General features: G+C 35.1%; 3 protein-coding genes and 1 non-coding gene across 5 annotated transcripts; 2 read left to right on the forward strand and 2 right to left on the reverse strand.

Annotated features, from left to right (window-relative positions):
• Window positions 1-130: 130 nt before the first annotated feature.
• On the forward strand, window positions 131-7,788 carry LOC132640516 (UDP-N-acetylglucosamine transporter ROCK1). The gene is made up of 7 exons (XM_060357126.1): window positions 131-527; window positions 3,982-4,030; window positions 4,118-4,344; window positions 5,718-5,916; window positions 5,991-6,134; window positions 6,551-6,625; window positions 7,098-7,788. Exons 1-7 carry the CDS (start codon window positions 379-381, stop codon window positions 7,257-7,259), a joined length of 1,005 nt encoding a protein of 334 aa, XP_060213109.1. The 5' UTR covers window positions 131-378; the 3' UTR covers window positions 7,260-7,788.
• A 1,766-nt stretch (window positions 7,789-9,554) lies between these two features.
• TRNAE-CUC (transfer RNA glutamic acid (anticodon CUC)) lies at window positions 9,555-9,627 on the reverse strand. The gene has a single exon. It is a non-coding gene; the product is annotated as a tRNA-Glu (tRNA).
• A 266-nt stretch (window positions 9,628-9,893) lies between these two features.
• On the reverse strand, window positions 9,894-15,913 carry LOC132640517 (BTB/POZ domain-containing protein DOT3). 2 transcript variants are annotated; one of them, XM_060357127.1, is made up of 7 exons: window positions 15,319-15,913; window positions 14,873-14,942; window positions 13,181-13,681; window positions 12,418-12,824; window positions 11,488-11,755; window positions 11,272-11,400; window positions 9,894-10,521 (listed from the first exon to the last, which is right to left on the reverse strand). In XM_060357127.1, the coding sequence occupies exons 1-7, from the start codon at window positions 15,456-15,458 to the stop codon at window positions 10,153-10,155; spliced, it is 1,884 nt and encodes a 627-aa protein (XP_060213110.1). In that variant the 5' UTR covers window positions 15,459-15,913; the 3' UTR covers window positions 9,894-10,152. The 2 variants fall into 2 exon arrangements, with proteins under 2 accessions (XP_060213110.1, XP_060213111.1); XM_060357128.1 differs by having other exon boundaries at window positions 9,894-10,509; window positions 15,319-15,907.
• A 7,295-nt stretch (window positions 15,914-23,208) lies between these two features.
• On the forward strand, window positions 23,209-27,213 carry LOC132642313 (ras-related protein RABH1e-like). The gene is made up of 6 exons (XM_060359547.1): window positions 23,209-23,478; window positions 24,638-24,708; window positions 25,609-25,697; window positions 25,910-26,021; window positions 26,557-26,647; window positions 26,770-27,213. The coding sequence occupies exons 1-6, from the start codon at window positions 23,362-23,364 to the stop codon at window positions 26,911-26,913; spliced, it is 624 nt and encodes a 207-aa protein (XP_060215530.1). The 5' UTR covers window positions 23,209-23,361; the 3' UTR covers window positions 26,914-27,213.
• Window positions 27,214-27,495: the final 282 nt, after the last annotated feature.

Here is a 27,495-nt window from a genome sequence, read left to right on the forward strand (position 1 = left end):
TTTGATATGGCAAAACAAGCCATTTGTCAAATATTTGACTTTCGAGAAACAAAACATCACGACACATGTGACGTGTTGAACATTTTGAAAGGGGATAAATAAATTAAATCCCAAAGATAAGTATCTTTTCTAAATTCAAACAAAATTGGAAGATTCCTTCCTTCATTATTAGTCAAAGAAAAGAAAAGTCTTTACGTAACCAATTATTGAAGACTCTACAAAAGTATTTTCAGTTTCAAAGTAGTAACTTCAACCAAAACGACGTTGTAATAGGAACTCCGTAGCAGAAAAGCTTCACCATTTCTACATCGCTTTCCGATAAACAGCAATTTACGGAGGATCCGAATAGAAACACACACATTTTCGGGTCGACCCGTAATGGCTGTTACAGTATCCAAAAAAGCTCCAAAACCGAAATCCGATAACCCGACGACGACGGTAAAAAGCGGGGGTAAAATATGGTTTTATTCGCTGCTTCTCACCCTACAGTACGGTGCTCAACCGCTCATTTCCAAGCGCTTTGTCAGGTTCAAATTATGCACTCCTTTTACTTTAATTTTAATTCTTTGAATATATTAATGTGTATTTCAATTCAAGTGTGAAATGTACCCTTTTTTAATGGGAAAATTACGCTCTATATCTACTGGGAGAAAGTATTTACATGCTTTAGCCCATATGTTGAGTTTGTTACCTGGTTTAGCCCATATTTGTGTATAAACACCTTTTATACATTATGTATAATGCTTTCCCTCCAGGTATAATGTTGTATAATGTATAATATTGTATAAACTGAAAATATGGCTACGTGGCATAATATTTTATGTTGGGCTGTATAATTTTGAAAATTTCCCTTAATTAATTTTGTCTAGTTTTTGGTGTTTTGGTAGAATGCAATTTAATTATCTGAATATATTAATGTGTATTTCAATTTAAATGTGAAGTGTGTGAGGTGTACTTTTCTTATTTTGATATAGTTGTGCTTGTACTATTATCCTAAGCATTGTTTGTTCGTGCATTTAAGGAAACTTATTGAGAAATTTTGGAGAAAGTTATGGTGCGGTTGTTAGTATTGTTCCTTTACTTTGATTTTATCTAATTTTCAGTGTTTTTAGTAGAACGCAATTTAATTCTCTGAACATATTAAAGTGTGAAGTGTGCGAAGTTTACTTTTTTTATTTTGATATAGTTGCGCTTGTACTACATCCTTGGCAAACTTATTCACCTATTTAAGGGCAGACATTGAAAATTTTCAGAGAAAGGTATAATAAAGGATTACCCCGTGTCTGAAGTTCTTTTTGGAGTTGTGGCTAGTGTAGGATAGGGGGAAGGTGGTGTATACCATATGCCACATATCAAACATATCGAACACATGACCTAGTGGTCACCGAAGGAGTAATTCTAAACTTGCGCCACGGAGCTCGTCCTCATGGTGTCCTAGCATCTTGTATTTGAGTTGTTGGGTGGTCTTTACTGTTCAAATTGGATAGTCATGGAATCTACTTGTCCATGTTTTTCTAATTGATGTTTAGTATGGGTATAAAGCAACCATTATATGTTTAGTTACAGGGTTGTCAAAAGTTTTGAAAATTGTTGTTTGGAAAGAGAGGACATCTTCCATTTGTTTTCCTCCTTGAAGGGAGATAAGATAACGATAACAGTCTCTGACAAACCCACCTATTATGTATTTGATTTGAATGCCTATAAGTACTACGAGGAGGTTTGGCGGAGACAATGCAAGACTTTAAATGTGTGTGTGTGTGGGGGGGGGGGGGGGGGGGGGGGAGGGAGGGAGGGGGATAAAAAAATCCATTTAATAGTGGCAAAAGATAACAATATCTATGAGTGGAGGATGGTTAGGAATTATCAATTTTCAATACAACAATTTTGGCTAAATGGTTGTAGAGATTCATGTCAAGAGGACAACGCTTTTTGGAGAAAGATAATATCTACTAAATATGGTATGACATAATGGATGGTTTCTTAGACAAGGGCTAATTATATGGAGGAAGTTTGTGGTTGGAGTGAAATTTTGAAGGATAAGGAGAGATTCTCTAGATGTGTTGATTATACAGTGGGCAGTGACAGTAGTGACGATGGAAGAAATAGCAAATAGGGAAAGTTCCAAAAGAAAATCGAAATAAAGGAAGAAGAAAAGATAGAAAATAGGATCTAGGAACCAAATTGATATAGTTATGCCACTATTTGCATTGACCCATATATAAAAGATAAGGGAAGAAAATTACCAAAGAATAGTTCCACCTTCAATGGTAATCCAAGGAGTTCTTAAAAATCCAAAAGACCTCCACCTCCATGAAGGTCTTCAAAACTGGATAGAAACCCACAGTACTCCTGTTTATGTTACTAGTTAAACTTTGGGTTTATGCCTAGGTCCAAATAGTAACATAACTAAAAGAGTCGTGAGATAAGCGAGGTGTGTAGCACCATGATTGAATCATGCCGAAAGCTCCAATGAGTGCGAGTCTTGGTCAACAAGTGGTCAAATGCTGGTCAAACCCATGACCATCTCCGGTCAAACTTGATCAATTGTTGATTAACCATTAACAAAGCCTTTTGGTTACTAATATATGCTCGTGGCCATGTTGTCAATTAGGGCAAAGGTTTTGGAAGGATTTATGGTTGATGGGTACCTGTGGAAAGTGCACTCTATATATGGATTGGCAAACGAGAATGATGCTGAGGTATGTGATCATCAAGAAGGGATAATCAGGGGAATGGCGTGGGAACATACGGAGGGCCACCCAAATTGGCAACAAATCAGATTGAGGATCTTTGTTCAGAAATTTATGATGGGGGAAGGGGGGAACTTTACCTTATTAAAAAATGATTGGGGGAAGGAGGGAGAACTGATAACATGGGGTGGGGAGTTGGGAGCAAAGTATTTTATGGTTAAATTGTATCGCACGGAGTTGGCAGGTAAGGAGGTACGAATGAGGTGTGAAAAAAAAAAGGTTTGGGCGCTAAGGCTCATAGAGAAGTTCCTGTTTTTCTTGGCGTGCAGTATGAGATGCCATCTGACAAAACTGGCTAACCCTTGTATTCTCATTGTGTTGGTCTTGTTCTACTTGAACCTTTCTTCAAAATCTGTCAGGTTGAATTCTTGTTGGGAGTTGAACTCCTTCGATATTCCTTAGTTTATTCTTTCTGGTTTGACCCATTACTTCAAGGCTTCTAGCACATGAGCACGTCCCATTTAGGTCCAGCTAGCATACTTCTTCCCTCTTAGTTGCAACTTACCTTGACTAAAAGGACTTTTTGAAGCAATGGTAGATATTAGAATGGTTAACATATCATTCTTGATTTAAAAGAAAAGAATGGTTAACATATCGTCTACCAAGGTGGTAAAAATAAGAAAGTTGTATTGTCTTTGCTTCCCAATATGTCAGAAAGTCAAAAGCAATTCATCAAATATAATGTTGTAAATAAAAATAAGTCATTAAATTTAGAAGAAGATCGTCCTGGTTGTGCTGTCACTCCCAGCCTCAGTTATATCTTTTTATTTTTTTATTTGAATCAGGCCCGTATAGGTTCCTAGGACTAGTTTAGCGCCTAAGGTCCCAGGAGCTACGAACTGGATCTACCCTATGAAGGTGTGGGTCAACTCCTTAGCTAGGGGTCCCGGTAGGGATGGTCCCACATCTAATTTGACCTGCTCGATGAGCAAGTAACACTGCAAAAATAAGATCAATTTTTTTGATTAAGTAGGATATATAAACAAAACAAAAATTCTAATCAAGGCAAACACCTATGGGTTGCCTGGTTCCCCCCCTCTTTCCGTGTTTCCTGATTATATCAAATATGCTTTTTATTGTGTCTATTTTGCCACTTTTTACTTCCTGTATTAGTAAAGGAATGTTATGCTTATTCTTTCACATAAATTGTTTGGTGATAAATGCTCTCGTATTCCTTGTTAAGATTTATAGTAGTATGACATCAGTATTTCATGTTCTGTTCTTCCTACAGGCGTGAAGTCATAGTTACTTCATCTGTTTTGACATGTGAAGTAGTCAAGGTAAACTTCCTTATTTTTTTCTCTGCATCGTCTTTCACTCCATGGTTCCGCATTTTTACTTACATATACCTTCCATTTACTTTGCAGGTTATTTGTGCTCTTATTCTCATGGCAAAAGACGGCAGTTTGAAGAAAATATACAGGGAGTGGACCTTAGTTGGCTCTTTGACTGCATCTGGACTGCCTGCTGCTATCTATGCACTACAAAACAGCTTATTGCAGATCTCATATAAAAATCTTGATTCACTCACTTTTTCAATCTTGAACCAGACAAAACTGTTCTTCACAGCCTTGTTTACTTACATGATATTGAGGTATGATTTTGCCAGGTGACCGTGCAAGTTAGTATGTCGATCCAAAATGTTGTCTATCCGTTGAATTGTATTGATCGTTATCTTCTTTGTCGTAAAGGATCTTTCTAAGAAAAGATTATTGACCAAGTGTATGTTGTGGTTACCTTTGGCAACCGTGGTAGTGCTTTGGCTGATAGGGGTGGTTTGGTTACAGGGATAAGGGATTATAATCCCGGGGGATAAAACGTGGGTCTTGTGATCTCACGGGTTCGAGCCGTGGAATGAGCCACTAATGCTTGCGTCAGAGTAGGCTGCCTACATCGCACCCATTTGGGTACATCACACCCATTTGGGGTGCGACCCGTCCCTATTACCTTGAGTGAACGCAAGATGCTTCGTGCACTGGGCTGCCCTTTATTCTATCCCACATTTGGTAGAATATTTAATTCAAGGATTAGCAATCTCAGTACTCCCTCTGTCTGATATTACTTGTCCACTTTCCCCTTTACACGCCCTTTAAGAACTCATAAATAATAGTGTATTTTTTCTATATTACCCTTATCCCTCTCCAATTAATTGCACTCTAATCAATATTAGTTACTTTAAAAAACAATTAATGTTATGGGCAAAGTAGGAAAAACCTAACTAATTCTATCTTGATTTTGTAAATGGACAAGTATTTTGGGACGGATATTTATAGTAATGTGGACAACTAATATGGGACAGAGGGAGTATTGTTTATACCATAATTATGGTATTATTTTTATACCACATTCTTTAAGGGATAACAATTGCGGGATAAAACAACAAAATGAAACATTTGCCCTTCTCCAAAAGTCTTTTAAGAGTCGTGATTTATATCATACCCCGCATATCCAATTCCTAGTTCAGTGAACCAAACATCTACCAGTAAAGTATATCCACTAAATAATCCCGTCATTATTTAGTCCCATTTTATAATCCTGGTGTAACTTGTTTGCAAACCAAACGACCCCTTAGTGTCTCGGATAGTACCTACTTTATATGGTAATATTGTATTATTAGATCATAGTTGTCAAACAGATCTGGTAAACATTCTTTGTTTTTCATAGAAACTATTCTTTTACATCATAACATTCTCTGTTTTCATAGAAACTATTCTTTTACATCATTCTTTGTTTTCATAGAAGCTGTTCTTACATCAACTGATTCACTTAGCTGGTTAATTGCAACATTTGTCATTAAAATTAAAATTAAAATTAAAATTTTGTGACGTTAGAGATCTGTGTTGGTACAACCAACTCTTGTTTTTCATTAGTTGTTTAAACAATTCAACAAACAGTATGTAGCTGTAATATTAGTGTATCATGTGGTTCCTGAGAGTTTTATTGCCCAAATCCTTTATTCTTTTTCAGGCAGAAGCAATCCATTCAACAAATTGGGGCTCTTTTCTTGTTAATCATGGCAGCAGTCCTTTTAAGTGTTGGTGAAGGATCCAGCAAAGCTTCCAGTAGAAGTAACCCTGATGAGATCTTATTCTATGGAATTGTACCAGTTTTGGTTGCGTCTGTGCTTTCTGGTCTGGCATCTGCCTTGTGCCAATGGGCATCTCAGGCAAGTAAACACTGTTATTTTATGAAAGGATCTTTGCATTTCCTCCATTTTGATATGCTTCTTATCTATTACAGGTTAAGAAACACTCATCCTACCTGATGACTGTTGAGATGTCCATTATTGGGAGTCTTTGCTTGATAAGTAGTACTTCCAAGTCTCCAGATGGAGAAGCTATTAAACAGCATGGATTCTTCTATGGGTGGACTGCATTAACTTTGGTAAATCAGCTTTGTCAATATACAATTCTTTTTCCTATCCTTTATGTCATGGGAGCTTGTTAAATTGGTATTGCAAGTACTCAAAACATCCAGGAACAAGAGCCGCCATGAATATGGAGGTTTCCTGCAAAAAAAAAAAAAAATAGTTTTCTATCTGGGATATCTTCTATTAATTTGCCTGACGTTCTTTTGTCATATGCATCTTATCCTCTGGTTAGATCAAACTGTCACTTCTAAATTTGTTTTGTTGAGGATAAGAAATTGTTCCATGAGTTAGTCATATACATTATCTTTTGTTCATAAAGAAAATCAAGATGGCCTGTATTCATTTTCTTTTCCTTTGTTTATCTTGGAAAAGGAGTCTGATCTATCTAGCTAAAACTCATTAGATGATACCTCTACTTCTTTTGTTCCAGGTCCCTGTTATCTTAAATGCGGTTGGTGGAATTCTTGTGGGTCTTGTGACTTCATATGCTGGTGGTGTCAGGAAGGTAAGTGTCTACTAAACTTCTTATGCTTTTCAAGCTGTTCGGAAAATGAATGGGCTTGAAATAATATTGTTGCCATTCTCTGTTATGGCTTCGCCTTCTTGTGTCTTTCCCCTTGATTTATTTGAGTCATTTTTAGCTCTGATGCATTAATATGCCACTTAAAGTGGAGTCCTAGGATATTTTCTTTTTTACTAATTCGTTACATATTCTCTTGATAGTTCATGGTGGAGCGGAACATTTAATTGTATGCTTTAATTATTTTTTTCAATTGTTTTTTCCGGTCTACAATAAGATGAGGTATTAAAAGTTACATGCTGTGAAGGGCAAGTCATCACTTCCTATTTCTTCCATGTTCCTTTTTGGAGAAGTCCAATCCCTCCACCCCCTCCCCACTGTACTTTCTCTTACTGTTCCATTACCATCCGTTTCTTGACAATGTTCTTTCTTCCTGCTTATCTTAAATTGCGCACAGGGATTTGTCATTGTGTCTGCGCTTCTTGTAACTGCTCTGCTCCAGTTCATGTTTGATGGAAAACCTCCTTCACCATACTGCCTTGTGGCACTTCCATTGGTTATGGTTAGCATAAGCGTATACCAAAAATATCCATATCGTGTCAAGAAGAAGCAAGTGTGAATCTTGAATACGCCATCTTACAGACTCTTAAGCGTATTTGCCGACATTTGGCAAAATGGACAATTGGTTTTACTCATCTAACAGGAAAAGAGTGCTTAGAGTTGACGGGTACCATTAGATGAGTTTAACTATGTCAGAATTGGGATATTGTGTAATCTGTTACATATATCTGCATTTGATGTATATGGATATGTTCAGCATGATTCAGCATTAAGTACAGGGAATTGGTGGATTCCTGACTGGACACTCCTATATGTGGAATCGGTGTTCCTGAGAAAGATTTATGGTGCATTGATTACCGACTAATTGTTTGAAGCCGCGAATTGAAGTTTAGTTGATTCGGGTGTAAAGAGAAAGATGCTTTTCTGCTATATCATCTTCTCTTATTAAACTTCTGTATATGTACTTGTTTTCTTTATTATTGTCTCTGCATATTATATTTGCTGTGCTACAAGGGGGCGACGAGTTAAAAATTGGTGAGCAAAAAGCTGTGTGGAATGGTTATCTCTGTCAATTTCCTTTGTCTCAATCTCCAATTACCTTTTTCCATTTTATTATGGTGGAAGCTGAATTTAGTTAGCTCATCATTCTGGTTTGTTAATCACATCTTATTATAATGCAGTGATGTGAACTGTTAATCAAGCTTTAGCCCGTTTTAGAAAATTAATTACATAAATTTTAGTCATTATTAACGCGGAAACATCATTTGGATGATCATAACCCCAGGCTGAAACGCGGGAACCTTTTAAAATTTCTGCGCAACTTGAAATTTCGAAAAGTTAAAAGAGTTTGAAATATGGTATGGCTATGGTGGAAGAAGGAATTTCATCAAGATGATTGAAAAGAATGTTCTCGTGTCTAAGGATTCAATAACTTATAGATATATGCACATAAACCTCCTTTTATCAATATACACAGTACAATTTTCAATTTTCTAACAAAGAGAATTCAGTGGAATCCTCTTCTGATTATTTGGCTCAGCCACTGCATGGCGAGTGTATCGTATTTGAAATTATATTAGAGTTTACAACAACAACAAGAAGCCCAGTAGAATTTTATCATGTGGGGTCTGGGGAGGGTAGAGTGTACGCAGACCTAATCCCCACCTTGAAAGGTAGGGCGGCTGTTTCCGAAAGACCCTCGGCTCAAGAGAGGAAAAACTAGACAAAAGGTCAGATAGGGCCAAGCATATAAAAAATAATATGAAAACAAGGAGTAACAAAAGTGAGAAAGTCATGGTAGAATAGTCCGGAAAGAAAGGAGCATTAACTACTATAGATAAATAAGATAATCAAAGTACAAAGGCCCAACAAATATAAGCAGAAATCAAATGGCAATAAACGAATGAGCAAAACTACAACTACAATGGTGAAAAGGTAAGCAATCTAGCCTTCTATCCTAATCTGAGTCCTCCACAACCTCCTATCTAAGGTCATGTCCTCGGTAAGCTGAAACTGTGTCATATCCTGTCTAATCACCTCTCCCCAATACTTTTTCGGCCTCCCTTTACCTCTCCTGAAACCGTCCATAGCCAATTTCTCACACCTCCGCACTGGAGCATCTGTGCCTCTCCTCTTCACATGCCCAAACCATCTCAACCTCGCTTCCCGCATCTTGTCCTCCACCGATGCCACTCTCACCTTGTCTCGAATATCTTCATTCCTAATTCTATCCCAGAAATTATATTAGAGTTTAATGGTTTTAAATGTAGTACTACTACTATGATTTGTGCAAATGAGAAATATTCTTTTTGGCAAGATGTATCAAGGACTAGCATTTTCTCTCTATAATATTGAAGCTAGGAATGTTGTGGAATTATGACTGCAAAGCATAACCGATCCCAAGCAGGTAAATGAAGAACTATAGTGGATTCTCACAGCCAGTAAAATAATACTTATAGCCTAGGCGATAACAGCACTAATGCACGGAATCATATCAGCAGTTTGAAGTTAAAGTGTTTTTGGAGTGGTGCCAGGAATTAGGATGGATGACTCCTTGGAAGTCTTCCTGTAGTTTGTAATTGAGGCGTAATTATTGATTGATTAATTGGATATATTATAACTATCTTCTATGACATTTCACTAGACAACCAAGTAGTCTTTGGAACCAATATTTTACGTTATGTTATATTAGTATGTTCTTTATAATCATATTTTGCTATAACAACAAAAATTATCCGAACGAACGAAATCGTTATAGAAATGTTTGACTGTATAGCGTGTATACAGGGAGTATTAACTCCAAACCAATTCAAGTTACTATGATAAAGTGAAGTGTAGACAAAAAAAAAGATAATTCCGTTGCCGAGACTTGAACCCGGGTCTCTCGGGTGAGAGCCGAGTATCCTAACCAACTAGACTACAACGGATTGCCGTTCTCTTTACATTCTAGATGCTACAGAACTTATTGTGATGATTGAAAAGAAGTATCCTTTACCACAAAACAGGGAATCTACTATATTTATTTAAAAATGGAAATGATGAGACTCTAGTATTTAATGGTAAAACATAAAATACAAACATAGACTAATTGTGATAAGAAATAGAAAGGGTACAATTCAATTACTGTTTCTGCTTTACACAACCGCTATATACTCCTATAAATATAACAAGGTTGCACATTTTTACCAGCAAGATGGGTGATGATGTTATCATATATTCTTCGGACTCTTCAAAAATATGGATGTGTGCACGTCAAATCCTCCAAAAGTTGTGTTTGTAAAGGATCCAACATAGGTGCGGCAACATTTTTGAAGTGTCCAATCAACCTAGGCAACAATCCGTATCCAAACTCCATCTATGCCAAACTAGCCTTCTTTATCTAGACAAAGAGTTGGTAATCTAATCATGTTCATCAACCAGATACTACATAAGAAACAAGTAAAATTGTGCACTTAAGATACGGATTGATATCTGCGGTCTGCAGGTTTAACTCTATTCTCGGCTTCTCGAGTTTCATCCTCGACCATTTTTCTATTGAAAAGAGCAGACTTTTTCACCCTCCTCCAATATCCCGAAGTCCACGAACTTCTAGGCTTGTTGTTCACCTTTACAGATTCTTGTTGCAGTTCAGAGCAGTCCTTCTGAAGCTCTTCCATTTGCATCTTCACTTTTTCGAGTTCTTCTTTAAGGGAATAGACCTCTTTCTTTGTAGATGACCAACTATTTTCCTTGTCCGAGTTATCATCACTCGGTGTAATATCCTTCCCTTGGACTGCAGCCCTCATCTTCACTTGCTCTGAGAGCAAAACCTGCAATATTCTCTTTCAAAATTCAGAATTATATCAGCATGTCTATGATGTTTTATGTGGTACTAGTATTTATGCTGCTATTACGTAATCTGTCGCTAAATAACTCGCAGCTACCAAGATTCTTTAATAATTGCCGCTAATCCGTCTGCTAGACAGGATTAGCAACGGATTTTGCAGTTTAGCTACATAATTTGTCCGTCGCTAGTTCCTACTTTTTTATTACGTTACTACAAGAAAAAAAGTTGGAATTAGCTAAAAGTTTCGTCGCTGATCTGTTGCTAAATAGCTCGTAGCTAACAATATTTTTTGATTTGTCAGTTCTAATATGTTTGTGACTTTTGTTTACATTTCTGGAATAGGTTTAGCTCTATTATATCCATTGATTTCTAGTGCATTTTCGCGAATTTGAATGAAAGCTAATCTGGCGACTCGCCTAATATACTTTAGCCTTGCCATCATCTTGATATATACTTGATGCTAGGTTGGAAACAGAAGTGTAATTTACCTAAGTTTGCTGCCAGCTTGCTAGGAATTGCAGTATTGAGTGACGATTAAATGTTCAAATGCATTACTCTATATGCATAAGTTGATTCAGTTAAATGGTTAATACCTATGATGCTCGGACTCTCTAAAAGCCTCACTCATGTCTCATCTTCCAAAAATGCACTAGTTTTGGAGGATCCAACATGCACCTTACGACATTTTTGAAGAGTCCAAGCATAGGTTAACACACATGAATCTCGTTGCGAAGGTAGATTTTACCTGGATAACAATTCTCAGAGGCAACCTTTCATTTTGTGCTGCATGCATGCATCCATCAAGTGACAATTTTTCGCAGTCCATGATCTTGCATAGCCTTCGTCGATCATGTTCTGTCAGCGACGGATGAATCTGTAGAAGATATTAAGCTGCATTGTTTTTTTAATTGAAGAAATCAAAATCAAGGGCTAGATAGTTTGATACGGAAACTAAAATAACCTTAAGGTATGTATCAATGGCTCTGTAGAGTCCATCATGACATGTTCGAGCATGGCGAGGCAAAGATTCAGCTAAAACTTGGAACTTAGTGATAGATACATTGGGATCTCTCGCGATTTCCGCTAGGTAGCTGTCGACCAGCTTACTGATATTCAACGTTGTCGACTTTAGTTCCTGTTGCTGCAATCTTTGCTGTTCATACATCAGGAAATAATCCAAAATCCTCTGCACCACATCTATGTTATGGATTGTCTGTTCGTCTGCTGAACTGTATTTAATGGAACTGGTTAATAGTAGTGTTATCAAAGGCGAAAAGCGCAAAAAGCTCTAAGGTCCGTTGGGGATTTAAGAGCTTTAAGCGCAAACAAAACGTGCACTTTAATGGAGAAAAACTGTAAATATGCATGTGTAGTCCAAGACTAATATTCCTTCCATCCCAATTTATGTGGCACTTTACGCTTCCCGAGAGTTAATTTGACTAATCTTTGAAGTTAAATTGTATTAGATCAACTTAATGTATTAAAATTAAAATTTAGATATTCAAAAACTATTCAAAAAGTACTATCCGTTGCAATTTTTCTCATGTCAATATGATGAAAAAATACATTATAAAATGTTTGTCAAGATATGCATTGTTTGACTCTCGAAAAATGAAAGTGCCACATAAATTGGAATAGAGGGAGTTATAAGCATGGATGACAAATATATGGACAAAGAAATTGTTTTTTTTTTTTTTTTACGATGAAGTGAAATATCGATTGTTTAGTGTCACCTCTACAGGATTACGCTCGATGACGACACTGAAGAGCGCACGGCATGTTTTGCGCCTAGCTTCGGGGCTTAAGTGCGCCTTTTGACAACATTGGTCTTAAGAATGTTTGTATTTTTATGAAAATTGAAAGTTGAAACTTGAGAGTGATGGAAACTCACTTTATTGTTTGCTCATTTACTGCATATGTAGGTATCAGAAGGTCGTTTGCGCTGGCGTTTTCCAGCACCATCCCGATTCGTTTCTCAAGCTCGGAAATCAGAGCGGGTGATGCAGCATACATAATTGCCATCTTTAACAACCTTAAAAGGAACTTACAAGAAACAGCTTCCTTCTGAGGAGGTAATAAACTAATTAAGCTCTCAATTATAGTTCTCAGTTCCTTATTCTGTCCAATAATGCTCGTTTCCTCGTTCCTCCCACTCGTGATGCTCCATTGCGAATCATTCCTTCTATTAGTACCATATTTACTATTTGTTCCTTTCGCCTCGCTATACATGCTAGGGAACCACTTGTCTCCATAGTTCATGATACACGAACCGATGATCTCAGATTTGATCCCTTTTACCTATTAGGATAACAAATAACAAGGCGTCATGCAGAAGCTAATAATTGCAAATCTCGAACAAATATAAATCAGACAACAAAAAAAGTACAATAAAAGAGGTATAATATTTTAGTATGATTTGGTCTACTGACCTACATATCTACATATGAGAAAAGCTAATATAATAAATTTGGTAACTCCTATAGCACGTCCTTGTATAATGCTCAAGCTTCTCGGCTTTTGAGAAGGTAGGATTTTCATTTATAGAAATCCAAATTTTTTCCTCCAAAAAAAGAATTAGGATTCCTTTTTAAATAAAGCACAATTATGGTAAAATTCAAATAAGGTAGGAAATTCAGGGCAAACTCTAACATTACCCTCAGTGCTGTTACAATCTTCAAGAAGAAGTCAATACGGAGAGTGGCAGCATCATCGAACCACCATTTCTCATCATTCGTTATAATTTCTTCTGTTGTCGAATTTTCTCTGAATATCTTCCAGGCAATTGAATCACAACATCTTCTCACAATCTGTAAATTTTCAGCCCACGGAGAGAGCGTTTCGCATGATTTTAGGACCGTGATTGTGTCGTTCCACGATGAAAGGACTACAAATGTGAAGAAAGCTTCTGTTTTTGAGATTAAATTTCCTTCTTCCATTGCTTCTGTCATTTCTAGGAATTCTGATCCACATCTCAATGCTGCTACATTTGCTGGATTCAGGCTTATGGGCAGGCCATAACAGAATTTTAGAATGGCCTCAAAAGCCTCTGATCCACCTGGAAACTTTTCAAGTTTGAGGTCATAATCTGAGTGTGAATTTTGAGGTTCATGAAGTTCAATTTGACTTATGTAGCCACACCTTGCAACTAGTGGATACTGTTTCAAGATTACATGAATTAAATTCTCATTAATAGATGAATGTACAATTGTAGCTATGTAATAACTTGTGGTATCTATTTATCATAACCTATGTTGCTCGGACCTCTCTAGAAAATGTTGCCGCACATGTGTCGGATCCTTAAAAAATACACTAGTTTTGGAGGATCCAACACACACCCTGCGATTTTCTTAAAGATTCCAAACAACATAGCATAGAACTACAAATTAGTGTTCTTTAAGATTACTCGTGTAGCTAGTTCTTTAGTGGATTTAACGCATATACACAAACAGTGTAACCATATCAGTTTGTTATAACCTCTTCATGTAAGTAACCGTAACCTTTACTGCTATATTTTTCAATTTACTAATTCCACATTTTATGACGGTTGCCTGTAGTTTTCTTTTACGTGACATAATAGTTAGTGTGGAAATTCTTTTATAGGATCTCTTGTTTAATAAGTAAGGCTTTGCTTATTTGTCCATTTTTGTTCTCACCTTCTTAACGTTGCCGGTGAAAAACTTCTAGATAAGAAAGAAGCAAAACATAAGTACATAATTAGGGATGAGTTATGTTATACCCTCCGTCCCAAAAAAATTGTCCTCTTTTGACTTGGCACAAGGTTTAAGAAATAAAGGAAGACTTTTGAAATGTATGGTCCAAAACAAGTCTTAGATATTTGTGTGGCTGTAAATCATCTCATAAAGTTAAATTGTTTCTAAATATAGAAAGGGGACGATCTTTTTGGATAGACTAAAAAGGAAAGGAGGATAATCTTTTTGGGATAGAGGGAGTGTATATATATATATATATATATATATATATATATATATATATATGAAAATTATTTTTTACACTATCTTGTCAATCACAGAATCTTAAAATGTGAGATTTATAATCTTGAAAATAAGACAGATTACCTGCTATAATCTTAAAGATAATTAACCTGATGGAATAAAATTTCTTTTATTAACGATGTATATAACTTAAACTCCACACTAGAGAGGATTTCGATTCCAATAGCAAAAGAAGAATGAGTAATAGTTTGAATTATCAGAAAAATAGGTTAATTTAAAAGCACTTTATTCTCATTATTGATCTTACTATTCTTTATTTCTTGCCATAGAACTTTAAATAAATCATTCTTGTACATTAGTTTGTTTAGAGATGTCCTTTTGTCCTTTACTGACCTTGTGAACATAGAAGGTGATATCTTCAACTCGAATTGATATATCACTTGGAACCTGAGAAGTGGCAAACCTGCATAGCACATCAGCTCATAGTTCAAAAGTCTTTTTAAGGTATGAGAAAATAATAGAATCAATTTTGACACTGCTTGGTGATTTCTTTTCATCTGCCTGTGTTTCAATGTGGAGAATTACCTCATACCTATACTACTAGAAGATAAATGTATCCCGTAGAAGTCGAGGTGAGTGTAAAGTTGGCCCGGACATCACCGTTGAAATATATGTTACTCGGACTCTTCAAAAATACTATCGGCTGCATGTCGGATCCTCCAAAAGTAGTGCAGTTTTTAAGGATCCGACATGGTGCAACACCATTTTTGAATATCTGAACAACGCAGATTTGAAACAAAAGAAAATTTGAAAATGCTTATGATGTTAAGAGTTATTACCATGACTTTTCTTTCTTAACAAAGCCATCAGCAATTGCATTGAGCATACTTGGGACAACTATACGTTGATCATGGACTTGGTGACTTTCATCAGACTCATCCCCAGTGTTCTCCAGATGATCAAGAATCAATTTCTGCATTGTAAGTTGCCTTTACTCTATACTAAGACATGAAACAAAGTCCATGATCATAAAAGGATATATGAGAATTTGTAAAGAGGCATTTGCATTTGCGGGTTCAACTGGACCTAATGCTATCAGTTCGATCGAACTGTATATATATATATATACAAGAATTTCAAGTGGATAAATTTAATAGCCAGGAAGTTACACCAATGACCTTAGAAATTGGTGGTCTTGCACTTTGGCACCCGCTTGCCCTAAGGGCAAAACTTCAAGGTGAAAAGTCAAAATTAAACTTGTTAAACTTTGGGCATTGGGCAAGCGGGATCAAAAGTTCAAGATTACTTACCTTCAAGGTCATTATTGTAAATAACCCTTTTAAAAAATATGATTTTTAGTCCAAAAAAAGCTATTTTTCAGCAGCTTAAAAAAAGTCTCGATCTAATATTGGCAAGAGTGTCTTTCAAATTAGAGATAAGGGTCAAAAACACACCTCAAGTATCACTTTTTTTTAGTTTCCTCCCTGAACTATCAAGTGTGAGAGTTTCCTACGTAAACTATCACCAATTAGTTTGCAAAACACATCTCAACTATCAGTTGTTCACTTTTCCTACCTGATAGTTGAGGCATGAAACTCAAAGAAAAGTGATAGTATAGGTAGCAAACTCTCACACCTGATAGTTCAGGTAGGAAACTCACAGAAAAAGTGATACTTGAGGTGTGTTTTTGACCCTTAACTCTTCAAATTAGCTAAGCACAAACCAGTACTCTCCAAAAATATTTTTTCGAAAATAACTTCTGATGAAAAATACGTTTCCAAATAAACAAATTTTAAAAACTTATTCAACAGACTATTAATAAGATGACACTTATTCTAAACACAATGACTTTAGATCTTGTAATAGGAGGGACATTTTGAGTAAATGTGAGAATGGAGTTTGTGGTTGGAAGTAGAATACAATCAACTTGGTGGGTGGCTTTCTTTAAGTCCATTAATGTATAGGGTCATTGACATGCTGGTTCTTAGTTAGGGACAATTCAGTATCATCTGGAGGACCATCGAGAATATTTTGTGACAAGTCTAATTCAAATAACACCACGTAAATATTGATTTGACCATGTAATCTTTTTGTGGCTATAACGAAAGAGAGATTGTGTTTATTGAACAATAATTGTTGAAAGACAGGTATGTTTACCTTCTCATTTTATATCATGGCCAGAAAGTACATGGTCTTCTTGAAATGTTACCTAATGGTTAAAAAGGTGAGATAAAAATCAAAAGATACTAAGGTTTAAATTTCATTAGAGATAAAAAAGGTATTGTTATTAGTCTTAGTAATTTGACACTTATGTTAGTGAGAGATTTAGTTGACAAATGAGCGACTCAACAGAATTGATGGCCTACCAAAATATATTTAAAGGTCGTTAAACTTTTGTCATAAAATCTAGGCAATAATGAGACGTAAAAGAAGCTCCCAGTGCTTTGGTCTAATGGTAAAAGCGCATCGCGTATTTCTCGATTAGGCACACGTCATAGTTTCAAACTCTCTCTAAAACAAAATCATGATATGAAGAATACAGGGGTTGGTTGTTATCCATCAAGACGTGAACCTTGCATTACTTGCCCTCAGAGATTTCTCGATCAGTTAAATATAGATGGGACACATAAGAACTTGCTCAATGATGTATGGATCAACCAAACATAACCGAAAAAGCTAATTCAGAGAAAATGAGTTAAAATTAGAAAGTGAATAGTTAGAAACATGAAAAAGAAATGAACCTACATACACAAAGGAGGAAAAATTAGAATTGAAAAGGAAGGTACATATACTACTCCTTAATTTAATGAAAGAGAAAATTTGACGTTATTTCTTCACACACACAATGTTTGTGTGTACAACCTCAGACAAATTAATATGTTAAAATTTAAAATCTTTTATGAATAATTACATATATAGTGTACTTAGTAATTTGGGACCTTTAAGATTTGGGGATTAAGACAATACCTTCATTTTTGTCCAACCACCACTATGATTAAAAATAAAAAAAGCATGGTATTCTTGTACTTTTGTCCAAAAGGTAAAATCCATTGTCCTATATGGGGATTGTGACAAGACCAAATATATGAATGTCGTTAGAGCTTATTGCAAATTAGTGGGCCTCAATTATGCCTGTTAACCGGTTCCAAACGGTTCCGGTTTACCGGTTTTAAAGTCCAAACCGGAACCGGTCCGGTTTGGATTGCTTAAAATTTTGTTTTTTTTTGTTTTTTGTATTATATATATATATATATATTATAGTATTTATTTGTATATTGTAGCTATATTTTCATATGTTATACAACTTTATAATTAAAGTTTAAATATTTACTAACTAACAGCCTAACAGCAAGTCAGTAATACAGAATAGTGCTTTTCGTATACATATATATGTATAACTTACATATACTTATATATATGTATAACTTAATATATATACTATATATACTTATATATATGTACTTATATATGTGTATAACTTAATATATATACTATATATACTTATATATATGTACTATACTTATATATGTTTAAGTATACTATATAACTTAATATACTTATAAGTATATTCTTAGTATATTTTAGGTATATTCATAACTTAAGAATATACTTATAAGTATATAAGTATATTCTTAGTATATTTTGTGGCTAATTATTGCAAAGTAACTATAATTGAGAGATTGAGATTTGAGAGAAAGATGAAGAAGAGTGAATTGATGTGCATCAAAATGAAAATGAAGAAGGGTTTATATAGGGGTGGGATGGGTTAAAGTGTTAAAAAAAATAAAATTGGGGGCCAAAAATTAAAAAACTGACCGTTTGGCAACGACCATTTTTGCAAATGGACCGTTGCCAACGGTCCATTAAGCCCAACGACTCTTTCGTTTTTTTTTTTTTTTTAATTTTTACCGGTTAAACCGGTTCCGGTTTCCAAAATATTGGAACCGGACCGATAAACCATTACACGGTTAACCGGAACTGGTTAACCGGTTCTACCGGTTCCGGTTTAACCGGTAAGGCCAAACCGGTTGCCACGTTTAGCCTCAATTATCGATATTGTTGGCACAGAGGATCTTTCAAGTAAATTTAAGAGCTCCACTGGTATCAGTTTATTTACTATACAAGTGTTTAACACAAGGTATTATTACAAGTCTATCTATGACATGGTCTCCTATTAGGTATCTTAGTGGTTGTCAACTAAGTCTAGATCTATAACACGTTCATGTTTTAGGTGAAGTTAGGGGTAGCAAAAATTACCTATGAAAATATGATTCGTCCAACTCGTCTGAGTTTAGCTGGGTTATTTTAGCCCAACTCATATCAGCTCAATATGTACCCCAAATTGATCAATGAAAAATCTTGTTAATTGTTTTTTTTTATTTGTTATATATAATCATAATAAATAATTTATTAGATGCCTAAAAATTTATAAAAGAACGGAAAAGGGCCAAAATTACCCCTGAACTTTGAAAAATAGTTCATCCATACCCTTTGTTATACTTTAGGGCCAATTATACCCTTACAGTTATACTATGGGGTCAATTATACCCTTCTGTTTAACTGTTGCCACGTGGCATCATCCCAGCCCTTCAAAATTATTTTACCCTCAAATAATTTTTTACTCACTAAAATAACTCAATCCGACCCAAAAAAAAAATCAGCAAAAATAATACGGATAATTTTATATTTTTTCTGAAAAAATTATCCGTATTATTTTTGCTGAAAAAAAAAATTCGGGTCGGATTGAGTTATTTTAGTGAGTAAAAAATTATTTGAGGGTAAAATAATTTTGAAGGGCTGGGATGATGCTACGTGGCAACAGTTAGACAGAAGGGTATAATTGACCCCATAGTATAACTGTAAGGGTATAATTGGCCCTAAAGTATAACAAAGGGTATGGATGAACTATTTTTCAAAGTTCAGGGGTAATTTTGGCCCTTTTCCGAATAAAGAAAGTGGAGGATTTGTTGTGGGGATGAAATTCCTGAAGTGTTTGATCTCTCTTGCTTATTTAAGAAAGTTTACTGGGTGGGCTCTTGGGCTTGAAGCCCATGGATGAGTTCATTTGGTATAAATCCAACTAAATAGATTAGCCCAATTAGACTTTTACTTATGTCCATTTATTTTAAAAATTACAAATAATTACTTTTACGATTGCTATTTGAAAAAGAAATTAAGTAACATACACAATAAGTGTAAATAATTTTACACTATCAGGTCATCTTTTCCTGTTGTAACTGATAATATATTTTTTTTTCGAGATTTCAAATCTCAAAATAATGAAGCTTACTTGTAGATATCATTTGGATGACATAATACTATAGTTTTACAAAAATGGTGTATAAAACTTAAACTGTTTGAAATAAGCCGCAAATGCAAAACTAATCAAAATTTAACTACTTTTTCATGTTGAAATAATATTTGGATAAAAATGCCCCAACTTAAAAAGCGGCAAACGCCACTTCATCAACTATTTCCGCTCTTTTTGAACTTTCAATTTCTATAAGTGAAACTCCAGTATAGTTTGTTAGAGTTCCAACAAAAATCCTACCGTTCAAATAAACTTTACTATAAATAAAAAAATCGATCTCGTAAAAATGAACCTTCATGATTGTGTCCTAAAATTTGAACTTATAACCATGAGGTAGCTTGCCAAATGGTGCTTCTTAATAATTGACAATTTCCATCTCTACAATTAAAGGAAGTCTTTGCGTTTGATAAACATAACATAAAACCTAAATTAAAGATGAAGCAAAGTGCATTTTGCTGAAGTCCATAAAATTTGAGATTTCAAAAAGTCGATAGAGATGATAATATAATTTGAAATGTACAATGATCTAGTTTTCGTAATTATTAAGTTTCACTTCTTCAATAAATTAATAGTTTGACTTATGGTGGTAGGCATCTCTCTAATTGATTGATTAATTCGTGCAAAGTAATGCCTTGCATGTCTAAAACAATCCTCTTTTCCTTCAGCTTTTGGCATGCCACACCTTCTTTTAAAGAGGTCATTTGTCCTTGTAATTTGCGAAATGATATACTTCTACCTTTTATTTATAATTTGGATCAATTACACTCTCGCCGTTATATAATTGACACATATTTTGTGATTATTTGCCGTTTCAGCTAATGGGATCATTACAAAATAATAAAAACATAAAAGGGAAAAACTCCAAATTGCTCCTATGATTTCTGAAATTATCCAAAATTGCTCTTTACTTGTTTGGTTCCCCAGTTGTTTGATGTTGCTTATAGTTATGGAGAGTTATTTGGTGTGTGATATATACTTAATTATTAGTTCAGTTTGGAAGATTGTAAATATTCCTCCCTATTTGTTTTTTCAGCAAATAGCTTATGGTTTACTATTCAATGGTCCTAATGGTACTTTAGTGTGCTCATAATTACCAATATATCTTCTAATAATAAAAGCATGTGGTAACTACAATTAAGAGAGTTTAAATAGAGAATCAAGTGAAAATAGTAAGAAAACATTGATAGTAATATTGCCTTAACATCATGCTGCCCATTTTTGTCATAACCTTCTTGTCAATATAGAACATTTTCAAATAATACTCAGTAAATTGACTAAAATTCATTTTATATCTAACTAATTAAATAAGTAGGCCGGCTCCTTTCAACTGCATTGTTGTATTTCACAAAAACAATGACTAAAAAGTGCATATATATCATGAAAATGCGGGAAAGTTGTTTTTTTTTTTTTTTTTTTTTTTGCCATTTCTTTGGTCAATTTTAATCGTTCTCTTAGTGAAATATTGCACTCTGGTAAGGTAGACTCCTCTGAGCACCATTTATTAGGATTTTTTTAAAAAAAAGTTTTGAACTTGTGACATTGTACCTTTCGTTGTAAAAGGTTTGAACATAACTTTCAACTCATGAAAGTCCTAATAATTATTTTCCGTTTCAAAATTTCCTTCCGCTAACGGGTTTTCACTGTGGAAACATTCATTTAATTCAACTTATATATCGATGGAAGCCGGCAAGGAATATATTTGGACCTTTTCAATTATTCAAGATCATGTTTTAAATTATCACATAGAGTATATATAAACTAATTTGATAGTTTAAGAATAATTTGGATCTTTTGTTTGTTTACATGACTCTATCATCATTGGCAGACCCACGTGATGAGGAGGGAAGGCACGTGCACTCGTTAATTTCGGGAATTTTTTTGTATATATATGTGTATATACCTTAAAAAAATAATATATATTTAACCGTACACTCTCAAAAACAAAAGTGTACTTGATGCACTGGCTAAAGCCACGACTTTCCACATCATTGACTCGGGATCGAGTCCCAATTAGTGCTTTCCATAATTAATCATCCTTTTCTACACTGGATATTGTGCCTTTAACGCAAAAAAATAGTAAGCACCAAAAGATGTAGCTGGGAATCGATCCTACAACCATTCGTATAATTTGCACAACATTAGCCATTGAGCTATAAGTTGTTTCAAAAATGTTAATATCTAAGTATTAGGTTAAAACTCATATTCCCGGTCCAACACACCCATTATCTCTCAGTGGAGGAGAAAATATGGAACTAAAAGGTACACGATTTTCATGGACCGAAAGGTAAACAAAAGACAAATGCAAGACAAATTAAATGCTGAAACACTACTTTACTCTGTCCCAATATATGTAGCACACTTTCCTTTTTATTTTGTCACAAGAAGAATGCGATCTTTCTATCTGGAAGCAATTTAACTTTAAAATTTTTCTTTTAGACTTACTAAGTTGATTTACAGCTACAGAAATATCTAAGCCTTGTTTTGGACCACAAGTTTGAAAAGTAACTTTGTGCCTAGTCAAATAGTGCCATAAATTGAGACGGAGAGACTAGTAAATTTGAACCTTTTGCCCTTGAAATATTTTTTCCGAGCCATTATTATGATCAAGAAGGCACTAACATGGGTTGTCGTGGGATGCTTGGGGTCCCTCCATCCTTAACCAGAAATGTCTTGTTCGAGCCTTGAAATTAAAAAGATCATGTTGGGAGTGATGACCCCAAAATGGGCTTTGCACCCCCCATCCGTATTTAGTTGGGCAATTTGCACGGTTGCCCTTATTCATGGGTGGTCTTTAATTTTTGCCCCTCAAATTGCTGGTCTTTAATTTTTGTTCTTGGCTTAAAATATCCGAGGTTCTGTGTTTGAACCCCGGCTCAGTAAAAAAAAAGTCGTAAGGCAGAGTTTCATTGTAAAATTAGGTCTATTCGGGGCCTAACTTTTGTAGAATTCCAGCAGAGTAAAAAAAAAAAAAAAAAGCTCTGCCTTAAGGCAAACTCCTATCTTAAGGCCGAATTTTAAGGTAAATTCTGCCTTATAACGCAGACTTTTCGCGAAGCTTTGGCTTAGCGAAAACTTTTTTTTTTTTTTTTACTGAACGGGGGTTCGAACTCAGAATCTCGAGGTATTTTCGGCCACTTTTTTAAACGAAGGACAAAAATTAAAGACCAGCAATTTGAGGGGCAAAAATTAAAGACCAGTGCCTTTGAAGGGAAATCCGTGCAAAAATTACATTTTAGTTGGGCTCCAATGGGGATATCGGACTCCAGGCCATAATTTGTTTCTTTTTAAAAAAAAAAAAAAAAAAAACAAGAAAGCCATTAAGAAAAAGTATTAGGGGCAAGAATGTCTTTTGATACATTCTCGTAGGAAGGAAATGTGATATGTTGGCGGTTTCTTCTCGTAGTCATATGTACTCTCTACATATTGACATTTCAAAAACGTTAGTCACTTCCTTCCTTTTTGTTTCCTCAATTTTCTCTCTTCTTTTTCTCTTTCTCTTTCCAAATTCCACCGATCCAGATCTCATTTTTGAGGGAGTGAAGAAGAAGAAAATTGAATAATAATAATAATAATGGCGGCCGTATCGCCATTAGCAAAGTACAAACTGGTGTTTTTGGGTGATCAATCTGTTGGAAAAACTAGCATCATTACTCGCTTCATGTACGATAAATTCGACACAACATACCAGGTTGATGTCTCATTCCACTCTTCATAATATCAATATTAATCTTATCGAAATCCTCGTCGAAATTTTCATTTTTTGTATGTGGTTGTTTTTTTTTTTTCTTCTTTCTTGATTCTGACATTGGATCATATAGTCAATCAATTAAGTCTAAATCACAAATTCTTCTCTTACTTGCCATGCTTTTTTTTTATTGCGCAAGTTACACATCTGGCTGGTCGGCCAAACATAATTACATTAGCAAGCCAAATATACAAAAAAATATATACTATTTTGTATCAAAAATGTATATTTCATGTATATTATATATTAGTATACATAAAATATACACTTGTTGGCTATTATTTTGTGGGCAGCTATTAATGTGAATTTGCCTTTTTATTTTGATTCTCAATTTTCTCGGAAATCAACGTCAAGATTGTATCTTTTCGTTGGCTTTTTGGTATGATTTTGACATCATTATAATCAAACTACATTTAATTACAAATTAGTTGGGTTGACTGAATTAATTGATCCTGTCTATACATTAGGGTATCGACATTTTATCATTAGATCAATCTCAACTTTAGCAATTCTAACATGAAAAAATTGTGTCTTTTTACAATCATTTGTGTGGATCAGTTATATAATATTTGCCTGAAATGAGTTTAAATGAAGTAGCATGGACAATGAGGATTCATATAGTTGACCCAACTTGCTTGAAGCCAGAGGCGCATGGAGAGTAGAAGTAACAGATTCAATTGAACCAAGTATTTTAGACACGTAGTAAAAGAAATATATGTAAATCACTAATAATTTTCCAAATATTAAACTATGACCCCATGATTTTAGAAGTGCATTGGGTTCAATTTTAAGCATGTAAATGTTGAACCCATTAAATGTAAATTCTGGATTCGCCTCTGCATGGGAGTTGTTCTATTATGTAGATCAGGGGTGCCTTTTGGTCTTGTTGTGGCTCATTTTTGTCAAACTATGAGTAATCTCCATTGCTCTTTTCGGATACAATTGTTGGATCTTGATTCCTATCTTGATTTCGAATTCTCATTTCAGTCATTGTTTTCAGTTAAATGAAAAGTTTGCACTGCAATTAGGGATGTGGCAAATTGAAATTCTGATCAATTGAATTAGTGTCAAACTATTGCTTACCGTGTTTCTAAATGTGCAGGCTACCATTGGTATTGATTTTTTGTCGAAGACAATGTACCTTGAAGATCGAACAGTTCGTTTGCAGCTCTGGTAGGCTGTCTCTCTCTATTTGTATATTGGAGATGCTGGATGTCATATTCTGCTATTATCTTTTTTGCTTAGCAAAAATTGCACTTCCACTCATTTTAGATTTGTTGTCTAAGCATATACTTGAAAATGTGAAAGGGAACCCAGAATTGCTTAGTTAGCTAGAGAGAACCTTTATTCCCACATTTAAACAATAAACAAGTCAACAAGAATCTATTTGTGATCCATAGCCCTTGGTTACTCTATGTTGCGTTTTAGGAGAAGCAGAGACGAATAATTTTAATTATGCATGAACACTTCATGGATCCTTTACAAGGTTGACTGTTTTGACGTTCATACAACAATAACATACCGTTTTAGGAGAAGAATAATTTTAATTATGCATGAACACTTCATGGATCCTTTACAAGGTTGACTGTTTTGACGTTCATACAACAATAACATACCCAGTGTAATCTCACAAGTGGGGTAAAAAAGACTTAGCTGCACAGCCGGGAATCGAACCCCGGTCTGTACCGTGGCAGGGTACTATTCTACCACTAGACCACTGGTGCTATATGTCACGATTAAGAAGTTGGATTATCTAGGATACTGTATCCTTCTAGTCTTAGAACCAAAAGATTTATTGATGACGGTAGAGATGAAATGCTTTAGAACATTGTGCCTAGACAAACTGATGCACCTGTGGAGGGGGAGGGGGGTAGGAATTGGTTGACCTAGTTCTCTGAAGTACACAAAGTAATCTGTTCCTATAGCTTGAAGTCCATTAGGAATTGTTAACGTTCTGCTGTGATTACGTCATGCTGTTGCAATTTAGATTATAATCATCTTACTGTCTGATCTAGTTTGGTTATTAACTGATGATTTTATTATTTTACTAATGTAGTAGCTTGATGTATACAGGGACACTGCTGGTCAAGAGAGATTTAGGAGTCTTATTCCGAGCTACATTAGAGATTCTTCTGTCGCCGTAATTGTGTATGATGTTGCCAGTGAGTAATACTAAATATTCTTTCTAGAACGTTTCTACATATATCTGTGCCCTTGGCCTACATGACAATACTAGGATTGGTGAGTAAACTGAGAATAGAAGTTTCTAAGGAAGTCAGTTTTTTGGTTACCTTATGCAGTATGATATTTGTCTTTGATGATAACTTTATTTTTTAAAATGACATTTTTTTCTGATAAATCATTGCATTCGCAGACCGTCAATCATTTCTAAACACTTCAAAGTGGATTGAGGAAGTACGTACTGAACGGGGAACTGATGTCATTATCGTTCTTGTTGGGAACAAAACTGATCTTGTTGAGAAAAGGTGTGGTTTGCATTGGTTGCTTTTTTCATTGATTCATTTTTTCGGACAATTGCTTTGCCCTTGATCCAGAACCTTTTACTTCTTTTTTTCGTGGTTTACCTTTTCCTATTTCATTTAACATTGGCATGATTCGCACGATGGACTTCGTCGTCTCTGGTTAGGCCTAGTAAACCATTTAGCCTCTAGTTTCTATCGGATTCATAGTCATGCCTAGAGTTTTTCTCTCAGCGTCCATATTGGTATGCGATTCTGTAACATGCTTCCGCTCTTGAATATTATAATTTTGAAGAGTCAAGGACCTGAACTTTTGTTCATTCTTGTATACAGCTTATAGCTGGAGAGAGTTTGAGCCTAGACATTATTTTTAGGCATGGTCTCTTGCTAATTCACTTCTTTATTCCTAGTGTTTCTTTCAGAAAAATAAAACCTGCTTTTTTAAAAGATTATCGCTAAGGGGAAATTGGATTGACTCTGCCATAATGTGATGTCAATCTTTTCCATTATTTCTCTGATTTGGACAATGATGTTTAAACAGGCAAGTATCCATCGAAGAAGGAGAAACCAAGGCTCGTGAATTTAACGTAATGTTTATAGAAACCAGTGCTAAAGCTGGATTCAACATCAAGGTACAGTCTCCTCTTCAAGTCTTCATCACTTAATATTTTCACATAACATAGAGTTGAGTTCATGCTTTTTCATAGTAGTTGTTTAGCCGATGATGATCCTAAAATGTGATTGAATATTATAGCCTCTGTTCCGAAAGATTGCTGCTGCTTTACCGGGAATGGAAACCCTTTCGTCCACAAAGAATGAAGATATGGTGGATGTGAATTTGAAGCCTACCACAAGTTCATCTCATGCAGAGCAGCAAGGTGGAGGTTGCGCGTGCTAGATTTTGTACGTAACAAGAGAGAGATAAAAAGTTGAACATACACAAAAGATGCAGTTGCATCCAATTATATCATTATTTATATAGATGTTCAATTAGCTCATTTTGTTAGATCATTATGAGGTTTGGAACAATTTTGGGTTTTTGTTCATGTTGTACAACAAGTTCTTTCAATTGTGGTGGTGAGGTAGCTGACAATTCTGTGCTCTTGAAATCTTTAAAGGTCCAGTTGGTACTGTTAAAATCTGTGATTATATAGTATGTGATTCCTCCTAGTTCAGGAATCCTTTTCTTTTTTTCCCATACTCTGAGCAGAATACAGTATGATGAAATGGTATTTGTAGTTGAATTTCATCTCAATTTGTCGTGACACCACCTTATGCCAACATAAGCTCAAGTTACTTGGTAAAAACTGAAATAGCAGGTGCGCGCACACACAGAGTAGGATCCATGATTTCAACTTAATGAGTTCAACCTTTGAGATTTTTAGCATTGAATTCATTTTACTGTTTGAGAGAGACACACACTTCGTGTCGGAATTATGGGTTCAGATGAACTCATAGTCAAAAGGCTACATGACCCGCC

This window comes from Lycium barbarum, chromosome 5 (genome assembly GCF_019175385.1).
Source record: "Lycium barbarum isolate Lr01 chromosome 5, ASM1917538v2, whole genome shotgun sequence".
NCBI classification, from domain to species: Eukaryota; Viridiplantae; Streptophyta; class Magnoliopsida; order Solanales; family Solanaceae; genus Lycium; species Lycium barbarum.